The sequence below is a fragment of the Neovison vison genome, chromosome 2 (genome assembly GCF_020171115.1).
Source record: "Neovison vison isolate M4711 chromosome 2, ASM_NN_V1, whole genome shotgun sequence".
NCBI classification, from domain to species: Eukaryota; Metazoa; Chordata; class Mammalia; order Carnivora; family Mustelidae; genus Neogale; species Neogale vison.
In genome coordinates, this window is record NC_058092.1 from 27,142,956 (window position 1) to 27,161,573 (window position 18,618).

The 18,618-nt window shown below is 43.2% G+C and overlaps 1 protein-coding gene and 1 pseudogene across 2 annotated transcripts in view; both read right to left on the reverse strand.

Moving 5' to 3' along the window:
* The window catches only part of KIAA0319L (KIAA0319 like), a 91,452-nt gene that overhangs the window by 20,808 nt on the left and 52,026 nt on the right, over positions 1-18,618 (reverse strand). For both annotated transcript variants that reach the window (XM_044237785.1, XM_044237784.1), the window contains exons 5-11: positions 16,180-16,281; positions 12,356-12,453; positions 9,081-9,168; positions 6,966-7,058; positions 4,916-5,048; positions 1,645-1,873; positions 29-152 (exon numbers count right to left, since the gene is read on the reverse strand). In XM_044237785.1, coding sequence (XP_044093720.1) covers positions 29-152; positions 1,645-1,873; positions 4,916-5,048; positions 6,966-7,058; positions 9,081-9,168; positions 12,356-12,453; positions 16,180-16,281 — 867 coding nt within the window. The remainder of the gene's footprint in view (positions 1-28; positions 153-1,644; positions 1,874-4,915; positions 5,049-6,965; positions 7,059-9,080; positions 9,169-12,355; positions 12,454-16,179; positions 16,282-18,618) is intronic.
* LOC122898499 lies at positions 9,801-10,651 on the reverse strand (annotated as a pseudogene).

Consider the following 18,618-nt stretch of genomic DNA (forward strand, 5'->3'; position numbering starts at 1 on the left):
GGGCCTGCACGATAAGGCTAGAACTTACCAGGCTGCACGATGACAGTCACCTGGGCGGTAGCCTGCTGTCCAATGGTGTCCGTCACTGTGAGCTGGTAAGTATAGTCTCCTTCTTGCATGGCAGAGAGCTGCAGGGTTGGGGTCCTAACCCCCTGCATGTATAAATACAGACAAGTGGGAAAGCAGACTCCCAGAATCACAACGTCACACAAGTCCTACTCCAGCCTAAATGATGCACCTAGTTTTCTAGAGCTAGTGCATGTGGCATCAGACACTGTGGGACATCCTGTTAAAAGTAAAGGGCTCCCCTTTCAAAGGGACAACCTTCCCTGACAGCAGCAGTTTCAAATAAAGTCCGAGTTCTCACAAGGGAGAGGAGGACAGGAAAATGTGCAGAGATAACCAAGTTCGGTCTTTATGACCCAAGCCAGAAAGGAGGCCGGGAGTGTAGAATAAAATAACACACTTTTAAAACCATGTTCTTCCTGCTGAGGCCACTCAGTGATCTTAACCCAGCTGCCTGAGTAGCACTCGTGGCAGCAACGGCCGATGCCGTGCCGTCGCCAGCTGGGTCGTGCAGGTTCTGCAGCAGCAGAGAAAGCAAACAGGATATCTAACAAAAGCCAGGTGAAATGTGAGCTTTAAGTCAGGCCTCCAGTTTGGAAACACAGAGCGTCAGAAGGAACATTATACACAATTTAGGGCAAACTTCCACGGCAGGAACTTCCTCTAGAACAGTTGACAAAGCTTGACAGCCTCTGGGCAGAATCCAGAGTGCAAACATTTTGTTTGGTCTGCAGTGTCTTAAAAGCTGGAAATTTTCTTTTTCTTTTTGAAGATTTTAAGTAATTGTTATACCCAACATGGGGCTCAAACTCACTCAAACTCAAGAAAGTCACATGCTCCTCTGAGCCGGGCAGGCGCCCCAAAAGTTGGAAATTTTCACATACAGGTCTAGATTTGTTTTTTCTTGGAAAGCTGGGCCCCTCTAGGAATACTGGGACCATATTTCCATGTGGCAACAACTCGCTGAGGCGCAGCTGACCACTTCAGTCAGGGGTTATGTTGTCTGGTTTGCCACAGGCCCTACTCAGTTTTATTTACTTACCTCACGTGCCTGGTGGCAGGTCTAGTCTCCTAAGTATGTCCAGAGAGCCGAATGGGCTACTCCAAGTTGTAGTACAGCTCATTAAGATTTGCAACCTTGTTGCATGATCTCAGGGTCATGGGATCCAGCCCGTCAGGCTCCAAGCTGAGTTGAAGCCCGCCTGAGATCCTCTCTCTCCCTCTGCCCCTCCTCCCTGCTCTACCTGTACCCCAAACACATGAGTGTGCGCTCTCAAAAAAAAAAAAAAAAAAAAGTCTGTACCCTTGTGGCTTCGGAGTAGTCTGGCTCTCTGGCATCATCCTAGAACACATCGTTTAATACGAAACATTAAAGACAAAGGTTTTGGTAATGTGTTCCTTAAAGGCTCCTTAAATTTTCTAGGTTTTTTTTTTTGTTTTTAAATTCTAGTGTTCAGTGTTCTCTATCAATTGGCTTTGGTCATTAAAATGGGAGCAAAAATAAGCCTCATAAGGGCAACGCAGTCCAGCAGCTGTAATTCTCCTGGGCAAGAACAGACGGAAGCCATTCCCTCCTACCTGCATCTCCACCACTTTCCCCTTGCTGCTCGGGCTGAGTGACCACTCATAGCTGGTGATGCCATGGTCATCAGTGCTCTGGTTCCCAAAGAGGGTGATGGAGTTTTGGGGCAGGGTGATCACTTGGTTGGGGCCTGCATTGGCCACAGGGGGGTAATCCACCGCTTTGTTCACCGTCAAACTTGCAGTGGTAGAGCTGCTTGCTCCGTCAGAGTCCACCACCGTCAAGCTAGCAGGGCAGAGAAAGGAGTGCAGTCAGGGATGGGCTGAAGGAAGAGGCAGCGATCTGAGAGGACTGAAATACTGAGGCTAAGAAATACCAAGGCAGCAGGGGTACCAAATGATTACCAATTCTTTATCCATTCTTCTCAGACAGGCAGACTACGACTAAATGCTCACCCTGACCGAGTGCCAGGCACTGTTCCAAGTGCTTTCTATCTCCTTAAATCCTCACAACGGCTCCATAAAGCACGACGCTCATTTTACTCCTTACGTATACGAGGAGACTAAGGCACAGAGAGGTAACTTGCCCAAGCTTGAGTGGAGTCAGAATGCGAATCCAGGCACTACATTGCCAGCACCCTTCTGCTCTGCCACCTGCACCTGTCCGTGCGCTGGGAACTTCACAGGCACTGTCTGCCCTGGCCCTCCCAACAATCATGAAGTAGGCGTCCTCCACCTCCCTGGTCAGGAAGCCGACAGAGGCTACGTCACCTGCCCAGGGCTACACAGTGAGCCAAGATGCAAGCCCAGTTCTCTGACTCCAAAGCCCAGAAACCAAGTTTTAAGTGTAGTTAACCCCTGGCCCCTAAAGCCGCGGGGCTCAAAGGCGGCCCCGAATAGATCAAGCACTGACTGCGGCCCGCTCTCCTCCTGCCATCCTGCCTCAGCCATGCACACATCGCAAGAAGGGATGCCCTGGGCAGACAGCCCCTGGGATGGACCAGGAGGGCCGACTCTGGTAAGACAGGAGCCCGAGATGCAAATGAATTCTCCTACGCAACAGCCCCACAGCTTGTGCCAGTGTGAAACAGGATTTGCAAGAGGAAAAAAAAAAAATGTTCATTTATAAGAGCAGGCTTTTACCTAAATGATGCCTTCCAGCTGAACAGCCTAAAGCTTCTCTTGCCACCTCAAAATGTGAGCATAAGCAAGCAAGGAGGTTTGGGTTCCTTCCATTTTGCTGACAGAAAGAGGAAAAGCATAGAAAAGACATGTCGTTTGTTTAAATCTCACCACCAGCCACAGAGCCAGACATCTGTGGGGCTGCATCCCACAGTCTCACCTTTTACCTAGGGCCTGAAGGGGATTTGGGGGATTTTAGCCTTTACAGAAAGAGCACAAAAACATCAGACACACAGACATGTGCAAATCAGCAAATATCTGAAGAAGAAAAATCCACAGAAATTTTCCTCTTTTTCCATTTTCCATGTTGTTTTCATAATTTTTTTGTTTTTGTTTTTGTTTTTTTAACATATCCTATTTGTCTCCTATTTCAGAGCAAAAGCAAGTTATAGACAAATGGCAAGATGGCAGCTGCCCATTTACTCTTTCACCTCAGTCCCAGGCTTGCCTGCGAGAATCCTGGACCCGATGAGCCGCCGACCATAGGGCTGGGGAGAGGGGCCACTGCCATGTCAAAGGAGGAGAGAAGGAAAGGTGACTGGAACCAAACAGACTGAATCTTAATGCTAATCAAATCCAGTCCCATCATTTCATAAATTGAAACTGACAGAAAAGAAGAATCACTCCCAATACTGCATCCACCCAAACACTATGATTGAAAGTGCAGACTCAAGTCATGTTGCCTGTGTGACCTTGGGCAAGTTACTTAACCTCTCTGTGCCTAAATTTCCTAATCTACAAAATAATAGTAATTATAATACTTGCTATAGGATTAAATGAGCCACTGCCTGCACAGAGCTCACAACAGTACTTAACACACAGTAAGTGTTCCAGAAGCAGGAACTATTATTATTACTTTTTTAAAAAGGATCAACCTGGCCCAAGCTAAATTTCTTAAGTGTTAGAACTTCTATATTAGAAATCGAAGGTAAAAACCAACTCACATTTCCATTTTAAGCCAATGAGAAGGCTCTAACCTTGTGGAATGGCAGCTGCCTTTCATTCATCTGAAGTCTTAAGTCAGTAAGAGTGCTGCTAAGTCATATTTATTTACAGGGCAGGTGCTGTTCTAGGACCTGTCACTGTGTCTCTGGTAGTGTCAAAACCTGGTAAACTACAGACCCAGTGGGGAAGAGAGACACCCACGAATAAACTATTGCACCACAGAGATAGTTCGGGTGCGACAGTTCTGGGAGAGACATGTTCCCTCCTCTCGGAGGAATTTCAGGAGGGTCTACTCTGCCTCACAGAAAACTGAGTAGGTCCTTAAGGATGGGCAGAACTCTGATGGACTGAGAAGAGCATTCAAGGAAGCATGAACAAAATATGTAAGGTCAGGTCAAGGAGTGGAACAGAGTGAGTCCAGACTTGGTTACAGAATCCGTACTTTGGTTCTAGCTGAAATGTGTGACCTCAGAGAAATTAGTAAATACACTGAGCCTCATTTTTCTCAGATGTAAAATGAATTTAATATCATGTACATACGCTGTTTTATGATACTCACATGCAAGTGCTCTGTAACAGACAAGGAGTTGTGCAAACCTAAAGAGGACTACTCTAGAGTCAGCTCACACTCTTACTAATCACATCCTAGAATGCTGACGCGAGTTCCCAGGACTATCTTTGAACCAAAGTCTCTAAAAACCCCAACAGAAAAAGGTCCCACAAATCATACTGAAATAAGCCGCTAGTCCAAAGTAAAGATTTTGAGATCTTGTAAGTTGAGGAAGCATTTACCAAAGGGAAGAGACGAGATGGGAATGGGTTCCTTCTAGATTTTTCCTGAGAAAAGGCACGGGAAGATAGGTCCTTTCACTTAATGACAGAAATCCCCAAAAAAATGGGGATCTGCCAGGCACAGCTTTGGGAATGGTTAACTGTGGTGGGTCCTGATCTACTATGCAAGGCCCGTTGCCCTAGAAACATCATTGTTGTGACCACAGCCACCAACAGGACTCAGAACTAATGGAACCAAAGGTTCTATTGCTTCTCGGCCTTTTGGCTAAGATCAAGAGTGAAACCAAAGGCTCTATCATCAACCGAGTCTATAATGACTTTGATATCTGTCAGAGTTGATTTCTAGGAGAATGTAAAACCCACAAGGGAAAAGCATAGCCTAAGGGAAACTTGAAGGGTCCTAATTTACCTGAAAGTGTAGTTCCCAGGGACGAGCTTACTTAGTTTTAATATGGCCGTGTCTTCAGAAATCTTCTCTTCTCTCAGAGGTCCCTTAAGCTCCTCCCAATGGTATTGGACGATTTTATCATCATCAGTGCTTTCTTGACCATAAAGAAACATCAGTTACAACACGAGAGCGCTGGGTCTCAGCACTTACCCAGCTTACACAAACCAGGGCAACTACCCAGAGATGTGAGGCTAGGAAAACTTCATGAAAGGACAGACTATCTCTCCAGAGTGTTTCTCCCCTAGGAATATTGAGTCGTTCTGCCTCGCTATGAATATTCCACTGTGTAGTTTTCCAAGGACCCCAACACAGGCAACCTCTGGTTAAAATGCTACTGTATGAAAAAAGAAAAATCAAAAATTCTTAAACACGTGAAAAGATAAAACCTTACTTAAAATAAAAGAAACGCAAATTTAAATTACACTTCAGATACTGTTTCTTTAAACCTACCTGCTTGGTGAGGCCAAAGTTTCAGAACACACTCTGTGGGTACAGGTGCGGAGCAAACCCTCTCCTGAGTCACGGTGGAAGCCCACGCTCATACCCTCTCCATAAACAGCAACGTAGCAAAACTGGTCTTTGCCCCTGCAATTCCTCTTTGAGGAATTTATCCTACAGATTCATCTGCACATGTGTTAAATGTCACGCTTACAAGATTATTCATGGCAACATTCTCTGTAGCAGCAAAGGACCAAAAATAATCTAACCGGTCATCAATAGAGACTGACTGAAGCCAAGGAAACAACCACACGGGGACATACACAGCCATTCAATGGAAGGCTGTGCAATCCATCAGAGAAAGAAAACAAAACTATTTCATGTACTGATTCAGAGAAATTCTTCGACATAGAGAAACAAGCACCGTACACAACAGTGTGTACTCTGTGTTATTGTAAAGACTACATACGTATTTTCTTACATACGCAGAGACTGTCTCCAGAAAGAAACATAAAATAATGCCATTGACTGGAGGACAACTGGCTAGCTGGGAGATGGGAGTCGCGGTGATTGTCTCCGCTATACACTCTTCCACATTATTTAACTTTGACCTATTCACCAATACACAGAAAATGGGGCTACGTGACCCTTTTTGCCGCTCTCACAAGTGCTTCTTCCTGTTCTCTCTTCTCTCTTGCCCTGCTATTCTTCCACCCTACTCTTCTTGCCAGTTCCCTCTACGTAAAATGTTAAACCTCGCTGGAGATTCCTCTGCTAGAACAGTACTGCCTTGGCCATTAGGATGACTGTTGGCAAGACAATCGGGGAGCAGGGCCTTACTAGGCCTCCAAGGGGACCAAGCAAATACTGCTGAAATGACAGGCCTGAAACCCCCTGCACGCACAGCCAGCCTCAGTGGCAAAGACCCACAAGTCTTCTCATGTCACCCATCAGGGGATACTATTCCGAAGGGTGAAATGTTCACGAGCCCAGTCGGGGCATGGAGCGTGTTCTGGGAGTCTCTCCGGGAGGAGGCTGACAAGAATCCAGTCAGCCGTGCTCGCTGGGGGAGGGCTCCCAGCCGAGACCCTCAGTTACTTATCTTGCACAAGAGGAAGGAGCTTTGTTTCTATAGCTGAGAATGGTGACTCTATCTAAGCAAATTTGAAAACAAGCAAGTTTCATACAAAATAATGCTAAATATCTGCCAAATCCCACTTTCTTACCATCTCAAAAGAGCAGAAATATTACTTCAAACAAGTCACATGGGGTTTTTACATAGGGTCTGTCCAGTTTTTACTTCCTAATCAGTTGCTTGAGATGGGCAGTCTTCCCATAACATGGTCAAGAAGATGGGCCTAACCAGAATATTGACATAGGTGGCACCAAATCTTCTTTTTTTTTTTTTTAAAGTGGGCTTCACACCCAGCAGGGAGCCCAACACGCGGCCTGAACTCACAACCCTGAGATCAAGACCTGAGCTAAGAGCTGGGCACTTAACCAACTGAGCCACCCAGGTACCTCTGGCCCCAAATCTTCCATAGTGTTTTCTACCACGTAGAGAAGTACTCACGGCTGCCATCAATGACTGTAGAAGTGGTCGGCAGAGAGATCTCCTGGAACTGTGGTGACACGATGGCAACCGGAGGCTGATTCTTCCGGGGCTCTGCAAGAAAACAATGCAGAAAACACTGGAAGAGAAGCTTTTTAAAAAATTTTTAGCCGTTCTTATTTATTCAATTTTTTAAAGACTTTATTTACTCATTTGACAGAGAGAGAGAGAGAGAGAGAGAGCACGCACAAGCAGGGGGAGCAGGAGAGGGAGAACCAGGCTCTCCACTGAACAGGGAGCCCAATGTGGGGCTCAGTCCCAGGACCCTGGGATCATGACTTGAGCTGAAGGCAGATGTTTGTTTTTATTTTTGTTTTTAAAGATTTTATTTATTTATTTGACAGAGATCACAAGTAGGAAGAGAGGCAGGCAGAGAGAGAGGAGGAAGCAGGCTCCCCGCTGAGCAGAGAGCCCAACGTGGGGCTCAATCCCAGGCCCCTGAGATCATGACCTGAGCCGAAGGCAGAGGCTTTAACCCACTGAGACACACAGGTGCTTCCTGAAGGCAGATGTTTAACCAACTAAGCCACCAGGTGTCCTGGAAGCTGGGTTTTGTTTTCAGTTCTTTTGGTAAAGATTTTATCTATTTATTTATGAGAAAGAGAGCACAAGCAGGGGGAGTGGCAGAGAGAAAGAGAAGCAGGCTCCCACTGAGCAGAGAGCCCAACATAGGGCTCAATCCCAGCACCCTGGGATCACAAAGAGGGCCTTTATAAATTATAGGAGGAGCAGGCCTATGTGGGTGAATTATAAATTAGTTTCCGTTACATAACTGATGGGTGCAGCATCACCGAATGGAAAGTTACAACACCAGGTTACCATTCCAGCATGAGACACATGGAAGCATCAGAGCTCTTCCAAACTTGACTACTCCTAAGACCATGCCTAGTGCACGCTTTCAATGCTCACGTGCTATCTTGTTCATGACAAGGACTACAGTGACACAAGCTTGAGTAGAGGAGGACGACAAACTATCCCTTGGCACAGACTATGCTGAAAAGAGAATGGATGATTTCCCAGCCATCCCTAAGCTGATTGTGTCTAGGCCTGAGTGATGGCAGGGTCACAAACTGCTCGGTCCACCCAAATGACTACGAGCTACAAACCCAGTGGCTTTTTCTTTGGGAGAAAAATCCAACAGTCTTTATGTTAAACACATTTTTAAGAAGGTGAAAGGATTACCTTGACTACAGAGTTCAAGGAGCAAATAGAAAATCTATTACCAACAAAGACAGAAAACACTATTAAGAATTTGTGCAAAAAAAAAAAAAAAGAATTTGTGCCAATGTATATGTCACTCTCCAACTTGCCCCAAATTTCCCTAAAATTGTAAAACAAGATACTTTGTTTTTGCACTGTAATTTATCAATGGTGGATCACTTAAAAAGGATGACAGGATTTGCTTTCTAAGGTGAAAAAAGACTGGCAGGGTTTAAATGAGGAATTCTGTGTACAAAACCCGTATCTGGAAAGAGATCAGAAAGAGCCAGCCATTTGGCTGGTTCTCCTTCTACATGCTTCTCCCAGGCTCTGGCTTTCTTGTGTCTCTTAATCACAACACATGGTCCTCTGTCAGCATGACCTACTTGGAGAAGCAGTTCTCAGACAGGAGGCTGCTGCTCAGGCCATACCGCACTGGGGGCCATGTGACTAATACTCCTCTGCCCAGCCAAATGTTCCAACTAGAACTGAAGTATATACTCTGCCACCCTAACCTTTTTTTGTTTGTTTGTTTGTTTGTTTGTTTGTTTTAAAGATTATTTATTTATTTATTTGACAGATCACAAGTAGGCAGAGAGGCAGGCAGAGAGAGAGGAGGAAGCAGGCTCCCTGCTGAGCAGAGAGCCCGATGCGGGGCTTGATCCCAGGACAGAGGCTTTAACCCACTGAGCCACCCAGGCGCCCCCAACCCTAACCTTTTACTACACTGAACTAGGAATTGCCCAATGCATACACTAAAAAAAAAGAACAACAACAACAATGGGAATTAAAAGACTCTTCAAGTCAAATCTCTCTGTCTTTAGGAATCCTGCAGAGGAAGCAATGGAGACTCAGCCAGGGCTGGGAAATTCATACCTGGTTTTACTGTCACGTTCACATAGCCTTCCCCATGGGCATTTTGACCGTCTACAATCACTTTGAATTCATATAAGCCTGGAGTAAGCTGCAGAAGTGAGAGAAGATCTTTTAGACAACCAAAAGGGCAGTAATTCTATTTAAAATAACACATGTATTTGAACTTCCCATGCTGATACTGCACTCCTGCATAGTTTCCAAAATGGAGAGAGTAAACCAGCTGAGGAGATGAAACAATGAATTATAAACTAAAAAACCACAGCTTTTAATGTGAATCTTATTACTAGCTGACTCTAGAACAACAAAAGGGAATTCAGTATCTCTGTACTCCCATTTTCTTTTCAGAAGAACATTAAGGGCCCAACCATTCTATTTCATAGAGTTATGAAATTAAAATAATCATCTCTGCAAAGAAAATCATTTTGTAAAAATACCAAATAGCTCCCAAATATCTGAATATTTTCCCCTTCTGATTTCCACTATCTATATAAACATAATATAAAAGAAAGAAAATCACCCACAATCCCACTGTCCTAACACACCAGTTAATCCTATTTCTCTTACTTTCTTCCAGTCCTTGACCCCATACAAAGAATGGCTTTTAAATAGTTCATTCGTTCAGCAAACATTTATTGAGAGCCAATTAGATGCTGGACATTATCCTAGGCTTGCAGTTTGGAGAGGAGTAAGATGTGACCACTACCTCTAGGAACTCGACCTTCAAGCTCCAGTTAGAATCAAGGTGTGCATCAAGTTTTTTGTTGTTGGTGTCAATTCTTGTCTTTTATTAACCCATACACAAGTACTCTGGTCTTCTGGTTTATTGTAGCAGTAAGTCAGACAACATCTACCACCAGAATGTCTGAAGGGCACTCCCGATGAAGGTGACTGGTTTTGCCATTCTCATTCACCTACTGGTTTTGCCATTCTCATTCACCTTCTGGTATTTCAGGACAGCCGGCTTAACCTTCTTTCTCTTATGCTTATTCTCCTTGGGAGTGCTGCAAGACTCCTTCCTTCTTTCTAGCCCCACCACGAAGTTTCAACACAAGATGAAGAGGGGCCTCCTTCTGAATGCTGTAGTCACACAAAGTCCATCCACCTTCCAGTTGCTTGCCAGCAAAGATCAGTTTCTGCTGATCAGGAGGAATTCCTGAATCTTGGCCTTTATGTTTTCTACTCTGAGGATTCAACCTCAAGAGTGATGGTCTTCCCTGTAAAGGTTTTCACAAAAATCTGCATCTTGGCGGCAGTCCCACTGCAGATGGCAGATCAGAAAGAAAGACCTGCATCAAGCTTTTTATTATTCTTTCTTCTGTTCATTTACCATATGCACCTTCCCCCATTATAACAGTCTTTTTAATGGTCACTTCCAACGCTGCAGAATAGTGCACGAGTACACGTGTCATATCACATAAGCATTCCACATTGTTGGCATTAAGGATGTTTCCAGGCTTTTACTATTATAACCAATACTGTGATAAACATCTTTCAGACGAATGAAGTTCCTCCTTTCTTCCAAATGATCTTTGAGCAAATGCTAATTGACTAGTGTTTTTGATGTTTTTCTTCTTGGAAAGCTCTCGTTCCTTGGCTTACACTTCTCTCATTTCCTTCAATTTCTTCTTCCTTGCACACCTTTAATCACTGTGCTCCCCAGGATTCCAACTGCACTCTACACACTCTGTCGGGATGATCTCATACATTACCATGACTTCAAATGTCATCTGTTTGAGGCTGGTGTGCAAATTTCTCTCTCTAGCACAGACCTGTGTCCTGATCTCTAGTCCCTGAGTCCCAGCTACTTCACAGGCACCTCAAACTCACTCTGTCTAAAAATGATTTAATCATCTGCAAACCTCATCCAAACTTGCTCCTCTTTCTGTGGTCTTCATTTTAGTGAATATCACCACTGTTGTGCCAACATCTACCCAAATGCCTGAGCCAAAAGGCTAGAATGATCCTAGACTTCCCTTCCCCAACACCGCCACCCCAACACTTGATCACCAGGCCTTACCTAGTCAACCTCCATTTTACTCCTGACATCCACTCACTTCTGTCCATTCACAATGCCATCACCTTAGATTTCAACCATCATGGCAAAGTTAAAAAAGAGCTTCAGGGATGGAAAGTTCCACTTCAAACCTATCATTTAATAGTGTTGTGAACTTTGGCTAAATTACTTTATTTTTCTAATTTTTAGTTTTGTCATATAAAACAGGTATTAGTATCTACATCTTGGGGTCGGTTAGTGCATAAAACAATTAGCACTGTGTCTGGCACATATTATGAGCTTAAGTTTTATTTGTTTTTCAGCACAGGCTATCACCATCTCACACCTACATCTTTCAACAGATTCTCAATTGGCTTCCCCAGATTGAGTCTTATTTGCAGTCAGGGTAAGCTTTCTAAACTGAAAACCTGAACTAGTCTTTCTGCTGTCTAAAACCTTTCAAAGGGTCCATATTCCCTGTGCATAAGATTCACAGTCTTCACTCTGCGACCCATGCATCTCTCCAACTTGGTGCCACTGCCCTTCTCATGCCAGAGGGTCTAGTCATGCTGAGCCACACAGAATTCCCTTTCTGCCACATTTTCTGTTTGGCCCAGTGGACATTGCTTCCCCTGCATCAACACTCCACCCTTTACCAAGAAAGTGAGTCACTGTCATGACCCCACTCGGTAAACTCTAAGAAATCAAAGTCCCCAGGGCTTCAATACTCTGTGCACTGACCTAGTGCATCCCCTGTTATAATTGTCTGCTTCTGGCCAGTATCACTGGTGAGACTCTACTGTCCTTGAATGTGAAGATTTTGATCAATCCAGCTGCCTGATACATAACTAGTGTGCGATGAACAGTTGTTAAAGAAAAAAAGAATGAACGAATGAATGAGACTGCCTGGCTAAAGGATATGAACATTTTTATGGTTCCTAATAACTACACTGAATCCCAAAAAAGGCTGAGCCAATTTACACAGTCTTGTGGCCACAAAAAACTTAGCTTATCTCCCAAATTCTAAAATCCTTATGTTACCCTTAAAAGCTGTTTAGTGTATATTTTCAGCTATCACCACCATGCTTATAGTCTTCTCACCATAAATGAACATTTGAGAATCATACACTAACAAATACTGGATGTCAGCCAGACTTTTGGAGGATTCACTTCTGAAAGATTGTTCCTGATTTAAGTGTGAACAGAAAATTCTACATTCTACATTTTAGAAAATGGTCAGCACCTCTACCCCAGCCCTGCAAGTGAGAGGAAGCAAATTCACCTTGGACAGTTTGAGGATCTGAGAATGTTTCCCTTCCATCTCTCCACTGTAGTCTTTAGGATGAGTAATCAGCTGCCAGTCGTAGGTGTAGGTTTCTCCTATAGAAGGGCAGTTACAGAAATCATGAAAACACACACCCACACACAAAGAGGGCAGCCGCACAGCCTGCCAATAACAAATCTCTTCGAAATCTTGACAAGGCCTCCGTTTTGAAGATTCCACCCCAGAGCCTATAGGAAACCAAATGCCTTGTTCAAAGAAAGGGAGGATTCTGCTGACTCAGCTACAGTCAGGGCTTCCTCCACCCTCTCCCAACAGTGCTCTCTCCTGCCCCACAGCCAGTCTCCCTTTGAAAGAGGCCAATCCTCCTTCCAAATACCAGGTTGCTCACGGTATGGCATCACAGTGAAAATACAAGCCCTATCAACCACTATAGATGAACTCACTGGGAACAAAGGCCATTTTCTTGCAAAACTTCTTTCGCAACAAAGAACAGCCATGACTTCTAAATAACATGGTTCAAAAATAGCTTTTTTACAGAGTGCTAACAATGCTTGTCTCACTGAGGTCATCACACCCTGGTGAGTTAAAAGAGCTACTTCATTCCTGCTGAGCTAAATAACACACTGCAGAAGATGGCAGGGGATGGCCCATTTAAAACAGACCCCACTGAAATTAATTAAGATCAAATGAAGCATTAAATGGTCCTCATTTGTAGTTCAGACTGTATGACTGGGTAGGACAAGGACAGGATCCCGTTATCTAAATGGAATCCCACCCCCATGAAAGTGGTCTTAAATTTGGGGGGAAACGAAATTCACATCTGATGAGGGACAGATGGGGACGGGTATGAAGGCTTAGTTTATGTTACTACCCAGAAGGAAAATAAAAGGAAAAGAGAAGAAACCTCAAAAGCTTAACAGAGAATGGTCATCTCTTTCTCAGTTCATGAGTTTGAAAGTAAGTTAGCACATAGAATCGAATTCCTAGATAGCCTTCATCTGAAGACCAGATTTTATTTTATAAGCTTGAGATGCAAGATCTATCACCCTTCCTCCCCAAAATACTAGCAATGTGTTGGACAGTCATCATGCCTGGGCACCTCTCACACATATATTCTTTGGAAGTCAGGTCAGGTGAGAAGCAGGAAAGCAGCGGCAGCCATGAGATTGGTGCTAAAAGATGACCTTCCAACTAAAGTTGGAAATTTTTCTTCCGCACAGAAAACAGACTCACACTAGTTTGGGAACTGACAATTCTACAATATTTCAGGCTGGCAATGCAATTTCAAGAAAAGGCAATATTCCTAGGACAGAAAAGTTTGGGGGATGAATTATGCCTCAAAGCCAAAAATTTACCCAAGGGTAAGGAACAAGTGATGACAGGTCTGCTAGACAGAATGCTGGTTTAAATGATTTAGGGCAGTGGTTTTCAAACCATGCCTCCGAACCCAAGAGCAATCCTGAGGGGTGCTTCAAGGGCTGCCACAGGAGATGAGGGGGAGAATGAGTAGGCACAGCTGGTCCTGTTCACTTGTCCCCAATCTGTGAAAGTTTGAAACCATTCATCTCATGTATCTGGTAGCTGAACAACCCGTGGAAAGGACAGTTGAAAGGAATCTCTTTCTCAACCCATGTGTTTTAGACTTCATAAAAGTCTCCACTGTATTTTAACTACAATCCCTAAGCCCTCTTTATTTTTTTTCAATTTATTTATTTTCAGAAAAACATTATTCATTATTTTTTCACGACACCCAGTGCTCCATGCAAGCCGTGCCCTCTATAATACCCACCACCTGGTACCCCAACCTCCCACCCCCCGGCCACTTCAAACCCCTCAGATTGTTTTTCAGAGTCCATAGTCTCTCATGGTTCACCTCCCCTTCCAATTTACCCAAATTTCCTTCTCCTCTCTAACGCCCCTTGTCCTCCATGCTATTTGTTATGCTCCACAAATAAGTGAAACCATATGATAATTGACTCTCTCTGCTTGACTTATTTCACTCAGCATAATCTCTTCCAGTCCCGTCCATGTTGCTACAAAAGTTGGGTATTCATCCTTTCTGATGGAGGCATAATACTCCATAGTGTATATGGACCACATCTTCCTTATCCATTCATCCGTTGAAGGGCATCTTGGTTCTTTCCATAGTTTGGCGACCGTGGCCATTGCTGCTATAAACATTGGGGTACAGATGGCCCTTCTTTTCACGACATCTGTGTCTTTGGGGTAAATACCCAGGAGTCCCAAGCCCTCTTTAGATAGAACCCATGTCCTGATCTACAAGGTGACAGCAACTCACAGAGATGTATATGCAAATAGGGGTTAGACAAGAAAATAAAGCCGAATCCAGTGCTTTTCACAAAACAGTGGAGGCAACTGCAGCTCAAGGCAGTTCTCACCATCTTCAAAGGCCACCAAATTCAGTCACCTGAACTTACCACCAGAGGGAGTCCGGATAAAGCTTCTCTGGAGGAAGGTAGAATGAACTGATAAGGAAACCTCAATTTGAGGGCAGAAATATAGAATGAGGAGGGCATTTAGGTTCTGGAAAAGTACTTTTGAATAAATACACGAGTTGGTAATAGGCCTATTAGAAAGCGGGACTACTGTATAAGAAAGGTGTGTGCCTAATCCTGAATCCTCAAGTATGGCATTTGATTTGACTAACCCTGTAATGAGAATAGCATAAACCCAATGCAATCATTTTCCACCAAAGTATACTTCACTATGGAAGCATGTGTGTTTCTAAGCCAAATTTTGGTATTATTAATATACTAATATATATTTCAAAGGTGAAAGGGATGCTCATATTATAAAAGTTTTCTTAAATAATGAATGCAGCATCCCCTAATTTAAGTATTTCATAGATCCCAATTTTATGTATCACATTGAGCCTGTCTTTTTTTTTTTTAAAGATTTTATTAATTTATTTATTTATTTATTTATTTGAGAGAGAGAGAGAATGAGCACAAGTGGAGGGAGGGAGAGGGACAAGTGGGGCTCAATCTCACCACCCCAAGATCACGATCTGGGCTGAAATCAAGAGTCAGGCACTGAACCAACCAAGTCACCAGGAGCCCTGTCTTCCTTTTTTTTTGTAAATGTCAAATCTCTATTAGCTATAGTCTTAAATAACTCCTCTACAAGTTCTATCTCTGCTATTTACTAGCTGTTTGGACAAAATAAATAGGTTAACCTCAGTCTCAGGTGCTTCCTCTTTTAAAGGGGTATAATCCAGCCTCCAGTTAATAAGCATCACCCACATGCTAGGCACTGAGGTAGGTCCCTTGTGTACTGTTTCATTTTGCCCTTAAAGTAACCTTACGAAGTAGAAATTATTATCCTCATTTTACTGAGATAGAAATGCAAGCATAAAAATAATTTGCTTCAGGGGCACCTGGGTGGCTCAGTGGGTTAAGCCGCTGCCTTCGGCTCAGGTCATGATCTCAGGGTCCGGGATCGAGTCCCGCATCGGGCTCTCTGCTCAGCAGGGAGCCTGCTTCCCTCTCTCTCTCTCTCTGCCTGCCTCTCCATCTACTTGTGATTTCTCTCTGTCAAATAAATAAATAAAATCTTTAAAAATAATAATAATAATAATAATAATTTGCTTCAAATCATTCAGCTAATGTCTAGCTGAGCTGGGATTTGAACCCAGGCTTAACATCAAGCCCATGATTTCAAACATTATATTATATTGCCTCTCACAACAGATAAACATTTGTGCCTGTTCTCACAGGACTGCTGCAATGAGTAAATGAGTTAAGGTACATAAATACCATAAATTAAAACATTATCCAAATGTAACTATGGGGATGTTTTACCTTCAAGTGGTTCTTGGAGAACATATGCATTTAACTGAACTTCATTCTTAGGCAGGGTAATCTGGACACTCTTTCCAGCAGATACCACCAGTTCCTTCATAACTGGAAACAAAGGAAAGAAATAAGAGATAAGAAATTAGAGCCAGACTACCTTATTCCTCTCCATCCTTTTGGAGCCAAATTTCTTTTATAAACAATATTCAGCTACTACCTTTATTTCCTCATTATTTACCTACTCTCTAATCCCCTGAAATCTTATTCTGCCCCATTTTCCCACTGAGAAAGATCTTTTGAGGTCATCCACAAACAGCTCCTTAGCAAATCCAGTAACTGTTTCTCAACCTGCATCCTTTACTTCTGTGGCATCTAATACTGCTGACTGCCTCGATATTGAAACACTCGGATTATCATGACACCATATTATTCTACTTTTATTCCTTTGTCTCTGAGTTTTTCTCCACTGTATTTTAACTATAGTCTATCCATAAGCCCTCTTTATATAGTAATTTCCATGGATTCAACAGTATTTCAAGTTCAACAGTATTTCAAGGATCACCTTTACGCTGATAAACAACTTTCTAATAAAATACATCTATAAAATTCCAAAAAGAAAAGTCAAATGTTGATCATAAAGACAGCCTTAATTTCATTCTATTCCAATTGCTACAACCACAGACTTAGGTTATTCCAAGAATCTTAACTGGTCTTCCCTCTGCCAGAACTCCCCACTCTAATCATTCTGTCTTCCTAAAACACCCACCATCATTAGTTTTTCCAAAATACTCCCCCCACCATGTTACTCTCCTACTTAAGAATCCCCACTCCCATACCACATTCAAGGCCAACTGCCAACCTGGCATTCGAAAACCATTACCATCTGATCACACTATCTCACACTTCCTACCCAATTCTGCCTCTAATTATATTCATTTTCCTTCCTGTGCTCCATGGAAGACATGGTCTACACTTGGGGACTTTACTAACGCTATTTCCTTCAACTGGGATGTATGTACTCAATCAGTACTTTGTTTCTAGCTTAAAGCCAGTCTTCTCTCCAAGAAATCTTCTCAGACCATTTCGGTTCAAACTTATCTACTTTCTGAACGAAGTACCTCAGCATTTTTTGAATACCCACGTTAGCTAACAGCTATATACAGTATATTTTCAATATAGTCTTACACTATTTCAGTAGCTATTTCATACATGTCTGGGTTCTCAACCTTGGCACTACTGACATTTTGGACCAGATAATTCTTTGTTGTGGGGGTGGAGGAAATTGTCCTGTGCACTGCATGACAGCTGGCCAGATCCCAGGCCTCCGGCCACTAGGTGTCAGTAGCATGCCCAAAATGTTTGCAGGTTGTTGAGAACCACTACTATGTAAATCTTATTTCTCTGACAATAATTATTATTTGGTATGAGACCTAGGAACTAAAGAGCTTAAAACAAACAAATGACTGGTCCACTCATATTTCAAGACTGAGGGGTAAGAAGGACTTCCTAGACAATCATGAAATTTGAGATGTAGCTGTCTGCTTAGGAACACTGCACTGAAGAAGAAATGAAATCTTCCTTATGGAAACTTCAACATTTAGACACCTTAGGAGGCTGAATAAGAATTCTCTGAAGCGGGGGCGCCTGGGTGGCTCAGTGGGTTAAAGCCTCTGCCTTCGGCTTGGGTCATGATCCCAGGGTCCTGGGATCGAGCCCTGCATCGGGCTCTCTGCTCAGCGGCGAGCCTGCTTCCCCTTTTCTTTCTGCCTGTCTCTCTGCCTACTTGTGATTTCTCTCTCTGTCAAATAAATAAATAAAATCTTTAAAAAAAAAAAGAATTCTCTGAAGTGAATTTCAAAAAAAAAAAAGAAAGAAAGAGAAACCACCATACTCAGAAAGAGTATAATGGACAAAAATAGTGTTACTCAAACCCTTGACAATCACATAAAAAATTACAGGCATTATGCCTGAACACACAAAATATTTTAGTCCCTTCAGATTGAAACACCCCAAATTTCATGTTATACTACCATAAAAGAAGAGCCTAGAAAATAAAAAATCAGCAAAAATTCATTTTTACTGGCTTTGCTTCACCCTGTTGCCTTTTTCAGGGAATAAAGATCAAGTTAGTTTCCTTGATTAGCCACTTCCTCCTAATACTTTAGGACAGCACTCATGAAGCACAGACTTGTTGTTAAGGCAACACTCCTTATAAATCTCCTCCCTATGGATGGGTTGCTTTAAAAATAAAGATGCTGCCGGGGCGCCTGGGTGGTTCAGTGGGTTAAGCCTCTGTCTTCGGCTTAGGTCATGATCCCAGGGTCCTGGGATAGGGCCCCGCATCTGGCTCTCTGCTCAGCAAGGGAGCCTGCTTCCCTTCTCTCTGCCTGCCTCTCTGCCTACTTGTGATCTCTGTCTGTCAAATGAATAAATAAAATCTTTAAA